This window comes from Euprymna scolopes, chromosome 20 (genome assembly GCF_053919585.1).
Source record: "Euprymna scolopes isolate OS-2025 chromosome 20, ASM5391958v1, whole genome shotgun sequence".
Taxonomy (NCBI): Eukaryota; Metazoa; Mollusca; class Cephalopoda; order Sepiida; family Sepiolidae; genus Euprymna; species Euprymna scolopes.
The window spans coordinates 22,848,632-22,863,732 of NC_136501.1; the positions used below are offsets into that span (position 1 = coordinate 22,848,632).

Sequence of the window (15,101 nt, forward strand, 5' to 3'; positions counted from 1 at the left end):
GGTCCACAATGTATGGAAATAAAAATTAAAATATTAAAAAAAAACGTTTACAAGTGTTTTTTATATATATGTACATAAGAATACTTTAATAAGTATGTTTTAACTTAAATAGGGATGGTATAATAAAATTGTGGGGGCCTGCGTTCGCGCCTGACCTCCATAGAATGGAAATATGCACACACTTTAATAAAGACTTTTCATATCTATCTGCGTAAGTGTACTTTGATAATTATGTTTCAGTTTGAAGAAATATGGTATAATAAAATTATGGGTTGTTCGTTCGCACCTGACCTCCATGGAATGGAAATATGTCTAAGTTTTACAAGGTTTTTAATATAGATCCACAAAATATTGTGATAAGTGCTTCAGTGTGAACAGGTATGGTATAATAAATTATGGGGTTTATCTATTTTATTTTTACTTTCATCATATTTTGCTTTGGTTTTGATACCCCAAAATTCGAAGCTATCTCTTTATAACCCTTCCTTTTCATAACCTATCATACTTTCATAAATTTTCTGTAGGCTGTTTTTGCACCCAGTCAACGACGAGTACTCTTGCTAGTATATATATATATATATATATATATATATATATATATATATATATATATATATATATATATATGCGCAAAGACTGAAGATTCCTAGAGTGGATGAAACGCGGAATATTCAGTGTAGCTTAATCGCCATATATATATTTTATAACTTGCTAACTAGCTCTACCTACGTATTAAGCACTTTTTAAGTAAATACTTAAAGTTTACGCATAAATTTATACTTTCGTATATTAATTTTATGTGAGTAAATGAAGTATATATATATATATATATATATATATATATATATATATATATATATATATATATATATATATATATGAGAAAATAAAAAAATGATAAATTAAAATATTAGTTTGGTGCAAAAATAATGTCGTTTTTATCAAATATGTATACGTCAAAAAATGACATTATTTTTGCACCAAAATAATATTTATTAATTAAACAAGAATTAAAGTAAAGAAAAATACTTAACTTGTTAATATTTAAGCGAAAGTGGGATTTAAGAGGAGTAAAATAAGGAAGGATGGAGTTTGGGAGTAGATGCTGTCCTTTGATTTTTGCCGAAAAGCCAAAGGGCTGACACTACTATCCATGGTAGCACATCTAAAACCGTAAACGACCAAGTTCTCTCTGATTCTCTCTCCTCTGATCTTGAGTAAGTGATACAATGGGGAAAGAGGTAGCTTGTTACTTTTAATGCATCTAAAACCAAACTTTTATCTTTACATCATCAACGCTCTGATCCCCATCTGGCATCAATTAAAATGAATGGCTTTCCTCTTGGGGAGGCCTCATGTTTTGACAAGCTTCTGGGTTTGACCTTTACTCCTGATCTTAAATGGAACACATACATTAAATCCGTTGTCAAGGCCGCTGGAAAAATGGTGGGATCCTTCTATCGATCCAGTAGATATCTCACTGCTGATGCAATTCTCTATCTATATAAGAGCCAGGTACGTCCAAGGATTGAGTACGGTTGCCACATCTGGGCAGGAGTTGCTAGAAAGGACTTATCCTGCCTTGATAGAGTTCAAAATAGACTTTGTAGTCTTGTGGGGGATGTCATTTTCTCTTCCTTGCAACCTCTATCTCACAGAAGAGATGTTGCGAGTTTGTCTCTGCATTATCGTTATTTTCATGGCAAGTGCTCGGCTGAGCTCCATTCTATGGTCCCACCTCACCATACTTTCACATGAAACACCCGTCTAGCAGAAAACACTATCACTAATTTCCCACACTCTTTATCTGTGCCTAAACCTAAACGTAGATTCCATGAACAAAGCATCTTTCTTAAAACTGCACGCCTATGGAATTGTCTTCCGTTTTTCTGCTTTCCAGCTGACTACAATATGCTTGTCTTCAAGTCTAATGTAAACAAGTTCTTGATGAGCCGTTCCATATAAGTTAACAAATTTACCGAATCTCCATTACTAACAGTTACTATATTGTCCAATTTCTACTCATCCTCGAGTGACCTCTTGGCCTTGATAAGTGGTGATGCCTATGTAAAAAAATAAGTTCTGAACTCAAGGAACAAACATGCATGAAACAAACAAAGTTAAAACAAACATTAAATAAAACAAATCAAAACGATAAATAATTCAAATCTAATTAAAGAATTTTGTGAATTTAAAAAATACAAAATTATATCGAAATTAAAAAAAAATTGTTCTATTTCTTGTATTTTGAATTTCTTGTATTTCCTGTTCTGAATAAAATTCTTGTAACTAAAATTTTATGTTTTAATCGTTCTAATTTTCTAACAATAAACTGTTTTTAGGATTTTATTACACATTTAACGAAATTTTTGGCATAAAATAATTTTATATCAAAGGAAACAGCGGAATTTATAGTCAGTTCAATATATATATATATATATATATATATATATATATATATATATATATATATATATATATATATAACAATTTTCTCCTCTGGTAAGAAGAAATATCATTCTTTGAAACTCCGTGGATTGAGGAGCACCAAACTTTGGAGTATTCTGCCGAATAATAAAAACTGTTTGTATAATTCTACTTTGCAACTCTGTTCTCATTATTATTGATCTTGAGCTCTACTGCCAGCAGTGCTTGTATTCAGCTTTTTCATTTGGTTGGGATTAAAATATAATATGTTAGGACAAACAAAATATTTTATGCTAAGCAGACTTCTTATTGTAAACAAAACATTTTAAATATTAAGAAAAAGCCAGATTTGTCAACCATCTTGAATGGATTAAAGCAGTTTTATCTACGTAAGAGTATATGAAGGCTATATACAAAAAGAAACAAGTTTTGACGGAATTTAGAGCCGATATTATTTTCTGACAGTCAGTGGCAAGGCATAAATTCAAAATTTGCAAAGATCTGTAGCGTAATATTTGAAAAAAAAAAAAAGTGACATTCTCCTGAAGGTTGAAAAGTACAGTTGAGAATTATTTCGGACTTCCATCCAGTCATAGCTGATGGAACAAAGGCATGTTACATCCGTGGATTAAATAAAAGAGTTCCGTTCGAGGTTCCGTGCAGAGTCTCGAGTTCGACAAAAGACACCTGAAGAAATTCGGAAATTACATCGACGGAAATGTTATCATAATGACATTCAATATGAGAACAGTAGTAAAAAAAATCCAAATAATACGAATAACCAATCCTCATGTCGACAATTCAGAAACGCCTGAAAATAAGTTTCCTCATACTTATAGTTTACGACATCTTACCAGCATAGATGCGTAACTACATCCTACTTATGAAGAACTTATAGAAATCTGTCAGTCTCAAACATATTCTCACTAGATGGTATTTATTTGCTCCCCCACTGAGCAAATTAGGCACAAGGCCGTTTTTAATGCTAGGTAAAAACCAGCTCCCCTAAAAGGGGTCACTCTGGTTACCAAAAATAATAATTGTCCCAGTATAGAGGGGTTCCCCTCCATTGACTGGTACAAATTATCTTAAGTGTAGTATCTGCCGGAACAGATACTACACTTTGATCTTGTCCCGAAGGCCAAAGATGCGATTGAGATCATGTTGGTGATGACCAAACGAAGTAGTCCAACGGGTTCAGGTCGATGGGGGGAGGAAAGGAGGAAACCCAGTGAGAGAACGGTACAAAGTCGTAGCACTCTTTCTGAAACCAAGCCGGGGTCTCTTTTGACTTGTGGGCCGGCGTCGAGTCCTGCTGCCACACCCAATCTAGCGATGCGTTTTGAGGGTGCTGGCAACGGTCCTGTTGGTATAACTTGGATCGATATAGAGCATGAATTGTACAGCGACGCATCTCCGATCTCGCTCGTTGAACATTGTGTCACTTTCAGACATGAGAGAAGACTCATATCGCTTTTGGATTTGTAAATAACTGGTTAATTAGTAGATAGTTTGTAACAACAACAACAAAAAAAAAGAAAACCAGTTTTTATCAAACGGAAATGGAATCATGTCGTCTTTTCAACCTTATCGTTTAACTCTGTATTTGAGATTGTGGCAGATGCTTTCAAGATATGATGTGCGACTGTCAATGTCACCAAAAGATCTGTTTCATTAAAGAAGAGTATAGTTCAAAGTTCATTGGCTGCACAGACTGAAGTATTCGACTTAAAACACCAGTTTGTATTTCAAACTTAAATAACATTAATAAATCAGCGTCCAGATATTAATGTTTCGTTCGTTAATTCAGAGAAAGTTTTCGCCATTTAATTAACAGTTCCATTTAAGGAGAGTTTATAGTGGAAACGCTAGAATAAGTTCGGTAAATATAAATATCTACGAGAATAATGTCTCAGAAATGGCTGGAAAACCATTATACTCCCTATCGATGTCGGATGCTAAGGTTTCATCGCCAACTTGAGTTCTGCATTTTTGCTTAATCTTGGTATGTTCCCATGATACAATAGAGAATACGCAAAGATACAAGACAAGGTTTTATTTGCGTCAGCATTACTATGGCAATGTCACTGAGTGACGGCAATTTAAGAATATCTGGTGTGGCACAATGGAGAGTGGTCCTTTTGAGGCAGCTGGAGGCTTCTACATTAATGAACCTTGTGCTTAACTTGGTCTGCACTTATGTGGAGGTAAACTCTGTTCCGTCTGCCTGCTTCCCACCTGACTACAACTTGGATGTCTTCAAGTCCAACGTTAACAAATTCCTAATGAACAACCCCCTTAAGTAAACACTTCATCAAATCTCCACACTAACGTACTGTACTTGCAATAACCCTTATCCCTGAGTAGCTTCCAGGCCTTGATAAGTGGTGACCACCGTGTAAAAAAAAAACACACACATTTCAGTGAGTACACATTTTTCAAAGGTTAAAACTGTGGCACACGAAGATTGACAAGTGTTTTTGAATCCAGTGCATAATGAAAGTTAAGCTATGTTGACATTATAATTTTAAAAACAAAATATGGGTGATGAAACATCTCTCTCTTTCTCTTTCTCTTTCTCTTTCTCTCTCTCTCTCTATTTTTCTCTTTCATTCCCTTTCTCTCTATTTCAATGAAAAAAGAAGAGAATTAAATATAATCCTATTGTTTTAAAATAGTTGAGGCTTGGATTCTGAGGTTAGCGGACGCGACATAGCATGCGTATGGTTTTGTTAAATCTTAAATAAATCGTATTTTTATAAAAATACATTTGTTCGCTATTTTTATATAAGCGTTAAATTCCAGCATGCCAGTAATGCCGACGATGGAAAGATGCCTGTACGATGCAATGAAGACAAGAAGCGACCCATGCCATCCGGTTATAGCCGACGACATCTCAACCCGTTGTGTTGATGTTTCCATGTGCCTATCGTTCGATATCGTGTCTAACACCCGTAACTCTCCCCGGGAAACGATAGTGTCATAGCTGGTAGTATCGTGAGACACGCTCCGAGCTAGTGCTAATGATACTTCTCATCCGATGAAAGCTTTGTTAGAGGCAATGCAAGTAATATCTTATATTTACGCATGCGTTTATCTGTAGTATGCGATATGTATAATATTGATTAATCGTGTTTACCCGCAAGTCTTCTTGAATCTGAAGTTCTTCTCCAACTGTAATTGCCATCACTGGTTTTTAAGTCGTAGTTGCAAATTCCTACATCAAATTCGCAGGCGAACGGATCTGAAGCAAAACAAAAAAAAAGAAAAAAAAAAGTATATATATATATATATATATATATATATATATATATATAATTTAAAGGAGATTAGAACAATAGTCTAAAGAGCTGAGTGTATTTTAATGTAACAGTGAAATTACTAGTTTAATTAAAATACAGGAAATAGAAAGTGCTCGTTGTAATTTAGATATATAATAAGCTCGATAGTTAAATGTCCTAGAGCTAATACAATATTAAGTAATGTGATTGATAATTTAAAATTTAAAAATCAAATTATAATTAAATTAAAAATCCGTTTCATAAGAAGGAACAACAACAAAATCAATTATCAATTATTTTGTTGTTGTTCCTTCTTATGAAACGGATTTTTAATTTAATTATAATTTGATTTTTAAATTTTAAATTATCAATCACATTACTTAATATATATATATATATATATATATAATCAATATAAATAAAACAGTAGATGAACGTATGTGTACGTGTGTGAAAATATTTAACCGATAAGCACTTAAACTACTGGTCACATAACACTGTAATTAACAAGTAGTAATCATGCAATGAGGATGGTTGATAACGAGTGGACGAATATTTTTAGATGGATGAATAACGCGTACAGTAATATGGCGGAAAATTCAAACGCAAAAATGTTCATTTTAACTTACCGACATATTTCTATTACTTTTACGCATGCCCAATTTTATTCATAGCTTGAAGTGGTTTGATTTTAAATATTTTTATCTATCTGTCGATAGCTGAAACGGTAGAGAACGCAACTGGAGTGTTAAATGTTTTGGTTTCGATTCTAGCTGATGGCATCCAAGTCATCTTCAAAAATAATCTTTGGAAATCTGTACTATATATTATATCATAATATTCAATAGAGAATCGGTTTTGTAATAATAAATACGAAATCTGCATTAATTAAAATATATTTCAGCATATTTTAAAACCGGGGAAGGCTGGGCGCCATCCCCCGCTAGTTAAAGAACATTCACACATACTTAAACGCACGAGGCGCCAGTCGAAACTAACACGTGTACTTAGTTTCTCTTTATAAAAACACGGTCATTTCACTATGGCGTTTAAGAACTCTTGAACTATCATTCATTTACAACGTTTCCTTGGCTTGATGCAAGTTTTTGCCGATTTAAACTTTCATCATGAAAATGAAAAATTGTGTTTAAAAAATCTTCATTCATTAACAATAACGACTTTTGCTATCTATAACTTGACTAGCTAGCAGCTCGGCGTTGTCCGACCGTACAATACAATGATAGAGCATGAATTGTACCGCGACGCATCTCCGATCTCGCTCGTTGAACATTGTGTCACTTTCAGACATAAGAGAAGACTCCTATCGCTTTTGGATTTGTAAATAACTGGTTAACTAGTAGATAGTTTGTAACAACAACAAAAAAAGAAAACCAATTTTTATCAAACGGAAATGGAATCATGTCGTCTTTTCAACCTCTATCATTGTATTGCAGATTGCGCATGTATTATTATAGAATCAAATCGTCTATTGAATATCATATATTACGAGAAAACATTTTCGCAAAATAAAAAAAGAAATCAATAAAATAATAAAAATTATTATTATTATTATTATTATTATTATTAATAATAATAATAATAATAATAATAATAATAATAATAATGCTTTCACCAAATTCCGTCTGTGTTTGTTTACAACAGCACGTCAGCTTATATATGGGCTTGATGATAAATCCCCTGGAAAAGTCACTTCTTATTAATGTTTAGGTTAAAAATATTCAAACGAATAAATGATTTGAGGCGATTTTAAATTGTACCACTTCTTTTATCGTAAGTTGAACTCATTAATAAGAAAAAAAAAATAAATAAAATGGTGAGGTACGCCCGGGCTTGAATAGGGGATTGTTTGAAAACTGTACCAAACTCCTTCGCCAATTTTGGGTCTAAACATTTGAAATTTTAAATGTAGGTTACTTGGACATGGATCAAATTTTTTTATTTGATTTGAGCCCTCAAAAATAAATGTTAAGGAATTAAAATAGATTTTTTAAAAAATTGACCTCTGCGGTCTCTACCAAATTACTCGGCAAATTTCTGGTCTAAACATTTAAAATTTTATATAAAAGGTATTCAGAGATAGGGAAAGATTTTGATCGGATTAGGTCGAAAATTTGAGTTGCCAAGGGGTCCAAATTAAAAAGATTCAACCTTTTCGATGTCTAGCAAACTACTCAGCCAATTTTGGGTCTAAACATTTAAAATTTATACATAAAGGGTAATCAGACATGCGGTAAGCATTTTAATCAGTTTTGGGACGATAATTTGGCTGCCAAAAGGTCAAAGTTTAAAGAGTTAACCTTTGTAGATTCTACCAAATTCTTCCGCCAATTTTCAAGACTTGAAATTTTAGATGTAGGTAACTTGGACATGGCTAAAACTTTGTATTTTGATTTGAGACCAAAATAATAAATGTTAAGGGGTCAAAATTGGGGTAAAAGTTTAAAAAAATTAACCTCTGCGGTCTCTACGAAATTACTAAGACAAATTTTGGTGTAAAAATTTGAAATCTTACATAAAGTGTATCCACACGTAGGGCAAGTTATGAACAGTACATAGGGCCCAAAGCAAAGCAGGACTGAACTGATAGTATATATATAAAAGTGAGAATGAGGCGTGTGAGGACACTTCTCAACCTATATACTCAATGAAGTTTTAATCTACAGACTTGAAATCTGGTATGTAGAGGATTCAGACACGGAGAAAACTTTTTAATCCGTTTTCATCCGGAAAAAAGGGGCTTCTAAGGGATCAAATTTGAAAAATTGATACGTGGAAGGCTACCAGATTTTTATCTGTTTCCAGTTGTTTCACAACTACGTATGCACGTTCGTGAAATATGACAGCTTACGTTATGTTATGTTATGACAGTTAAATATGAGTTAGTATGAAAAAACTATTTAAAGGTCATGTCAAGCCGTGTACTGACCTCACTGTCTTCAGGTTTGGGCTTCGATCTCAGTTTGATTTTTTTTTTTTCACTTACAAGAAGTGAACTGATTAGGAAAAAAAAAAACATAATACTCGTACGCACATGTCTCAGTTTCTTTCCGTTTTTTACTTTTTCAGTTTTTTTAAGGGATTTAACCTTACGTTTAACACCTACATTATTTCTATTTTAATAAATAAGAATTCTGCATTCATTAAAATATAACATTTATGATATTTTACGACAGGGCAATGTCGAGTATATCTTCTAGTAAAAAAGTATAAAAGTAAGAATATGTATGTGTGAGGACACTTCTCAACCTATATACTCAACAAATTTTTTATCTACAGACTTGAAATTTGGTATATAGGATATTCAAATATATAGAAATCATTTTAATCTGTTTTCATTCGAAAAAAAGTGCTGCCAAAGGGTCAGAATTGAAAAATTAGTACGTGGGAGTAATAGGATGTTTATCTGTTTGCTAACTGTTTAATGTACGCGCATGTGTGAATAGTTTACATTACAGATTACTTACGTTAAGAATAAGTAGTTTTAAACGCGTTTTATAAAGTTGTGTCACGCTGGGCTAATGGTTATCGTATTTGACTCACTGTCTTTAGGTTTTATTTTCAACTTTAGCTCGAATATTTTTATTTATTTATTTTTTTACTTACAAGAAGTGAACGGTTTAGAAAGAACATAATACTCGCATAGACATGTCTCAGTTTCTGTATTAATTAAAATATAATATTTATATGTATATAATATATATATATATGCAGTTGTTAGTGGCCATTCTACCTATTAGCTTCACTACATTTCTCTAATGAACATTACTACTACAGGAATATCTTTTAACAACCAACCCTTTTATCCTCATTTGGTCCTAATTGATATGAATGGCTTTCATATCAAAGAAGCTCCCAGCTTCGACAAGCTTCTGTGTCTGACCTTCACTCCTGGCCCGAAATGGAGGATTTACATAAAATCTGTGGCCAAAGTCGCCAGAAAAATAGTTGCGTCGTTTTATCGTTTCATAACGTAATTTCACTCCTGACGCAATCCCCTACCTGTATAAGAACCAGATACGTCCTAAAATGGAGTTCTGGGGACGATCTGCTCAGAGCACACTATTCTTTCTTTATAAAGTATAAAAACCAGCTTTGAGATGCATCTTTCTTCTCCCTGCAATCTCTTTCTAACAGAAGAGACGTTGCTAGCTTGTTTCTGCTCTATCATTAATTTCAAGGCAAGTGCTCGTCTGAGCTGCAATCTATACCCCCTGCTAAACTTTCACAAGAAGCAATCGTACTAACAATTTCCCCACTCTATATCTGGGCTTAAATATAAACACAAATTCCATGAACAAAGCTTCTTTTCAGAACTTATCGCCAGTGGAACTCTCTTCCGCTGCGATGTTTTCTAGCTGTCTGGCCATCTTCAAGTCCAATGTAAACAATTTCTTGTTCAGCCGTCCCCTAAAATTATCAAATTCTACCCAATTTCTACCATTAACGATAACTTCGCTTTTGTCCCGGTGGCCAAAGTACAGTCATTAACCCTTATCCTCGAGCGGTCTTCGGGCCTTGATGATGTGAAGAACAGTTGCACCGCTTTGAGGCCATCAGCTAAACAATGTCGCTTGCATGCCGCCCGCTCCTTCAAAAGGAACATATATTTGAAAAAGTATTTTCAATTTGTAAAAGACCAGAGTCATATTTATCCAATTCTTAATGTTGCAAAAAAAGAAAAGAAAAAATCGCACTCACTATTTGAAGAATGGTTCTTTATGCATTTCATTATTTGAATTATTTGCGAAATTGATAATTAATAAAGTGCAGAAACGTATCTGTAATTTCATTAGGCGCATCCTTTCGTCTTCTCTGCAATCCTTCCTGCACAGATGTGATGTAGCTAGTCTCAGTCTTATTATAAATATTATTATGGCGTGTTCTTCACAACTGTCTGATTTATACTTCGCTTCCTTTGTTTCAGCTCGTTTTACTCATTGGTCTAGTGGTCTCCATCAAAATTACTGTTTTTATACCTCGGTGTAATACAGCTTCCTATCTCAGTAGCTTCTTGTGGGGTTCTCTTCCCGCTGACTGTTTTCCTCCAACCTGTAACCTTGGTCTTTTCTAGACTAAGACCAAAAGGCATCTCCTGTCTTTGCAATAATCATTTTTCTGTTTTGTTTGCTCCTTCGATCAAGAGGCTTCCTGTCTTGTCACGAGTAATTTCCATAAAAAAAGAATTTTAAGACTGTTAGAATGAACACTAATATGACCAATGGAAACACCAAATTAGTAAGATAAAAATAAAAAAACAAAAACACTTACGTTGACATATTATTTCGTTAAGCTGAACATGATCAATTGCAATGTCACCGAGATGAGACGATCCACGGACGGCAATGAGGCTGGCAGTATGGACACCGCTGGGAACTTGAGTACAGAAGCTTTTCCATCTTGTTCCTTGTTCTCCAACCGCTGTCCACTCAACCTTGCTTGTTTGGCGATAATACCATCGCAAATATAATCGATTAATGTCTTTGCCCTTCATGTGATATGAAAATCGAAAATATTTGGCGTCTGCATTTTCTGTTATTGGGAATCGAATTTTAGTCAAATCACCCCAGCGGCCGAACGAACTTTCGGCATACAAATAAACACCTAAAAACAAATATATCGACATTAAAATCATTTTTTTTTTTTTTAACTTTCTAGTAAATCTTTAAAAATGTGTATTTTATTCGCACATCAACTGTTTCTACTAAAATGTGAACTATTTTTCCTAGACAAGAATAGACGCTTGTCGAACTACTATTCAGTCTTGCTAGCACGCAGCGCACACACGGACACAATGCACAACACTCTTAAGTTCGAGACATACACAATTATCGCCCATTATTTCCTGAGTTGCATGTTTAAACCGATAGGTGGCGATATCGACTTCCTTTCTCTCCGTATGTCTATCTCACTCTCTATCATTTGTATCATCTGGTGACGTCATGCGGTACGAGCGTGTAGAGATTTTTCTCCCCCTAACTTTCTTACAAACCTGTCTTGTACCAGTCGCCCGTAATAAATTGACGCGGTTTGTAAGTCATATATTTTGGTGAGCGTTGTTTCTTTATTTGTTGTTCGATCATTGATTTTGCCTTTCTCAACGTAGTAGACAGCATTTAACGACGTCCACTACACAAGCAATGGTTTTAGCATGTTCTGTACTCACAAGAAGTCTCCTTCACAGACAGGGCAGATCAAGAAAGTACGCAATCAGATGAAATAAGGCATAAATGTTCCCCGAATAAAGTAAAACAAGAAGTTCATATTCGTATTGCTTGCCAAACATTGGAACAACAGTTTACCGGTATCTCTAGTTCATTTTGATGACGGCGGAGAAACTAATCGTCATCATGAACTTAAATTCCTAAATAAATTAACCAAATTGATTGGTTAAGACAATTTTCCTGAAGGCAGACTCTATTTTAGCGGGCTATATACAAAAATCATTTGCTCGTCCTCTTTTATAAGCTGTGTGTGTCAGGAAAAGGCGCCAAGAAACATCACTCCATTCTTTTGAATAAGATCTCCAATCGGTTAATACACAATGGAGTACTACTGTATTTTAAATTCCATTTTTTCCGTGAGTCTCACTCGACAGCGCCCGGAGGACGACGCAAACCGCCCGAAAAATGTTGAGTGAGCTTATCCAAAAAGAAACCGAATTGTTAATATATATATATATATATATATATATATATATATATATATATATATATATATATATATATATATCCGATATCAGAGGATCACATCTTCGGAGTCTCGATAATCGCTCAAAAATAGAAAATTAAAGAAAATAATGAGGGAAATATAGTTTTAAAGCCCCTCCCCCCTCTAAAATAAAATAAATTTTGATATATTTTTTTAAATTTTTTATAAACTATATCTCCCTCGAAACAATAAACAACAACAACAACAACACATTTAAAATATTCTTGAATAACGGGAGTAGAGTTTTCGATAACATTGATTAATAAATTTCTTAATTGATTACTTTTTCTTAATGATTTAACAAGTTTTATGTAAAACTTAAAAAAGCAAATAAAAGTGACTGTACGAGATTTTCAATAAACATTCTTTCTCCTGCCACTATCTCTTGCCAAAAATGTTTCGATTTTTATTTATATTTCTATGCAATTTATATTTTTAGTGTTCAAGCATTACATTTTTTTTTCTTCTCTTTTTTTACATGGAGTTCACCACTTGTCAAGGCCTAAGGGCCACTCGGGGATAAGGGTTATTGTGGGTACAGTAATCAATGGGATAGTGTAGTAATAGTATTGGAGAATTGATAAAGTGTCAGCACTTAAGGGGGCGGTTCATCAGGCCTTTGTTTGTGTTGCACTTGAAGACATCCAGGTTGAAGTCGGGAGGGAAACAGGCAAGCGGAACAGAGTTCCACAGGCGTGCAGTTCTAAGAAAGAAGCTTTGTTCATGGAATCTACGTTTTGATTTAGGCACAGATAAGGAGTGGGGAAAATTATTGACGATGGTTTCAGCTAGTCGGGTGTTTTTTGAAAAAGATTAGCGAGGGTGACCAGAGAATGGAGCTCAGACGAGCACTTGCCATGGAAATAACGATAGAACAAAGATAGGCTCGCTACGGAAAGAGGTTGTAGGGAAGAGAAGAAGGCATCCCCCACCAAGCCACGAAGTCTATTTTGTACTCTGTCGAGGCAGGATAGGCTATTTTTAGCAGCTCCTGCCCAGATATGGGAGCAGTACTCCATCCCTGGACGTACTTGGCTTTTATATAGATAGAGAATTGCATCAGTAGTGAGATATCTTCTGGAGCGGTAGAAGGATCTCACCATTTTCCCAGCGACCTTGGTCACAGACTTGATGTATGTGTTCCATTTAAGATCAGTAGTAAAGGTCAAACCCATAAGCTTATCAAAACATGGGGCCTCCCCTAGACGAGAGCCATCCATTTCAATTGATGCCAGATGGGGATCAGAGCGTTTTTGATGTAGAGATAGGAGCTTGGTCTTAGATGCATTAAAAATAACTAACCACCTCTTCCCCCACTGTATCACGCTCTCAAGATCAGAGGAGAGAGAATCAGAGAGAACATCATCATTTACGGCCTTTGATGCGTTGCCATAGATGGCCGTGTCATCAGCATAGATGTCAACGAAAGTATGTGTTTTGGGAGATCATTGATGTAGATCAGGAAGAGAGTTGAGCCCAGTATGGACCCCTGAGGGACTCCAGCATTAATACTGTGGGCCTCTGATTTCTGCCCATCAACCACTTCTCTTATGAGCCTATCAGAGAGAAATGATTTAATGATCGAGAAAGCATTTCCAGTTATACCGTAGCTGGAAATCTTGTGTAGTAAGGCCTTTATTCCAAACCTTATCGAAGGCCTTGAATATGTCAAGAGCAATTGCTCTAGAAATGAAGCCTTTGTCGAGAGATTCGCTAATCCTATGAGATATAACAGTTAGCACATCTGCTGTAGATCTAGCAGAACGAAAACCATATTGCGTGTCGCTAAAAAGGTTATTTCTGCTGAGGTGGTTCACTACGTCTCTATTTATTGTGGATTCCAGCAACTTACTCATGACACACAGGAGACTTATTGGTCTTTACTGAGAGGGAGATGACTTATCACCTGAATTCTTAAATACAGGGCATACTGATGAGGTTTTCCAAGATGTTGGGAAGCACTTCTCCTTAAGGCAACGCTTAAACAGTTTGGTAAGTATGGGAGAAAGTTCTGGTTGTAATTTCTTTAACACTATAATTGGAATACCGTCAGAACCAGTTGCTTTACTGAAATCAAGGTTCTTGATTAGCTTGGCGACCTCACACACAGATATTTGTATGTTGCATAACGTGTTGTCTGTTATAGGAGGGAATATAGGGAGTTGATGGCCTTCGTCGCACAGGGTAGAATTTGCCGCAAAGTTTTTGGCAAATAGTTTGGCCTTGTCGGATGCTGTCAAGATGACCTCTGGTCCTTTGATAATGGTTGGGAAAGAATGCACGTTTCTGTTCAGGATCCTATTTGCTATTTGCCAGAACTGGTGGGAACCAAACCGCTGCTCAGCTACTTTGGATTTAACGGATTGAGCATATAGTTCTCTTGCATTTTTTATTACTCTTTTGCAGTGGTTGCTGGCGGTCCTGAAAGCAGCTTTAGTTTCAGTGCATCTATTACGTTGGTAGCTATGGAAAAAGTGATTTCTGTGTGCGATCGCAGCAGCACATTCAGGGAAGAACCATGGCTGGCTGTTAGTTTTTTCTTGGAATGTTTTGGATGGTATGAATTGGTCTATGCCTACAATTACCTATTCGGTCAGGTCTGATACTATAGAGGACCCATCCTTTTTAAACATGGAATGCAGAGGTAGATCAGATATTAATGTA

General features: G+C 35.1%; 1 protein-coding gene across 3 annotated transcripts in view; it reads right to left on the bottom strand.

Moving 5' to 3' along the window:
- Positions 1-15,101, bottom strand: part of LOC145241359 (MAM and LDL-receptor class A domain-containing protein 2-like) — a 201,350-nt gene that overhangs the window by 123,336 nt on the left and 62,913 nt on the right. For all 3 annotated transcript variants that reach the window (XM_080104232.1, XM_080104233.1, XM_080104234.1), the window contains 2 exons: positions 10,998-11,330; positions 5,567-5,671 (listed from right to left, as the gene is read on the bottom strand). In XM_080104232.1, the coding sequence (XP_079960358.1) occupies positions 5,567-5,671; positions 10,998-11,330 (438 nt within the window). The remainder of the gene's footprint in view (positions 1-5,566; positions 5,672-10,997; positions 11,331-15,101) is intronic.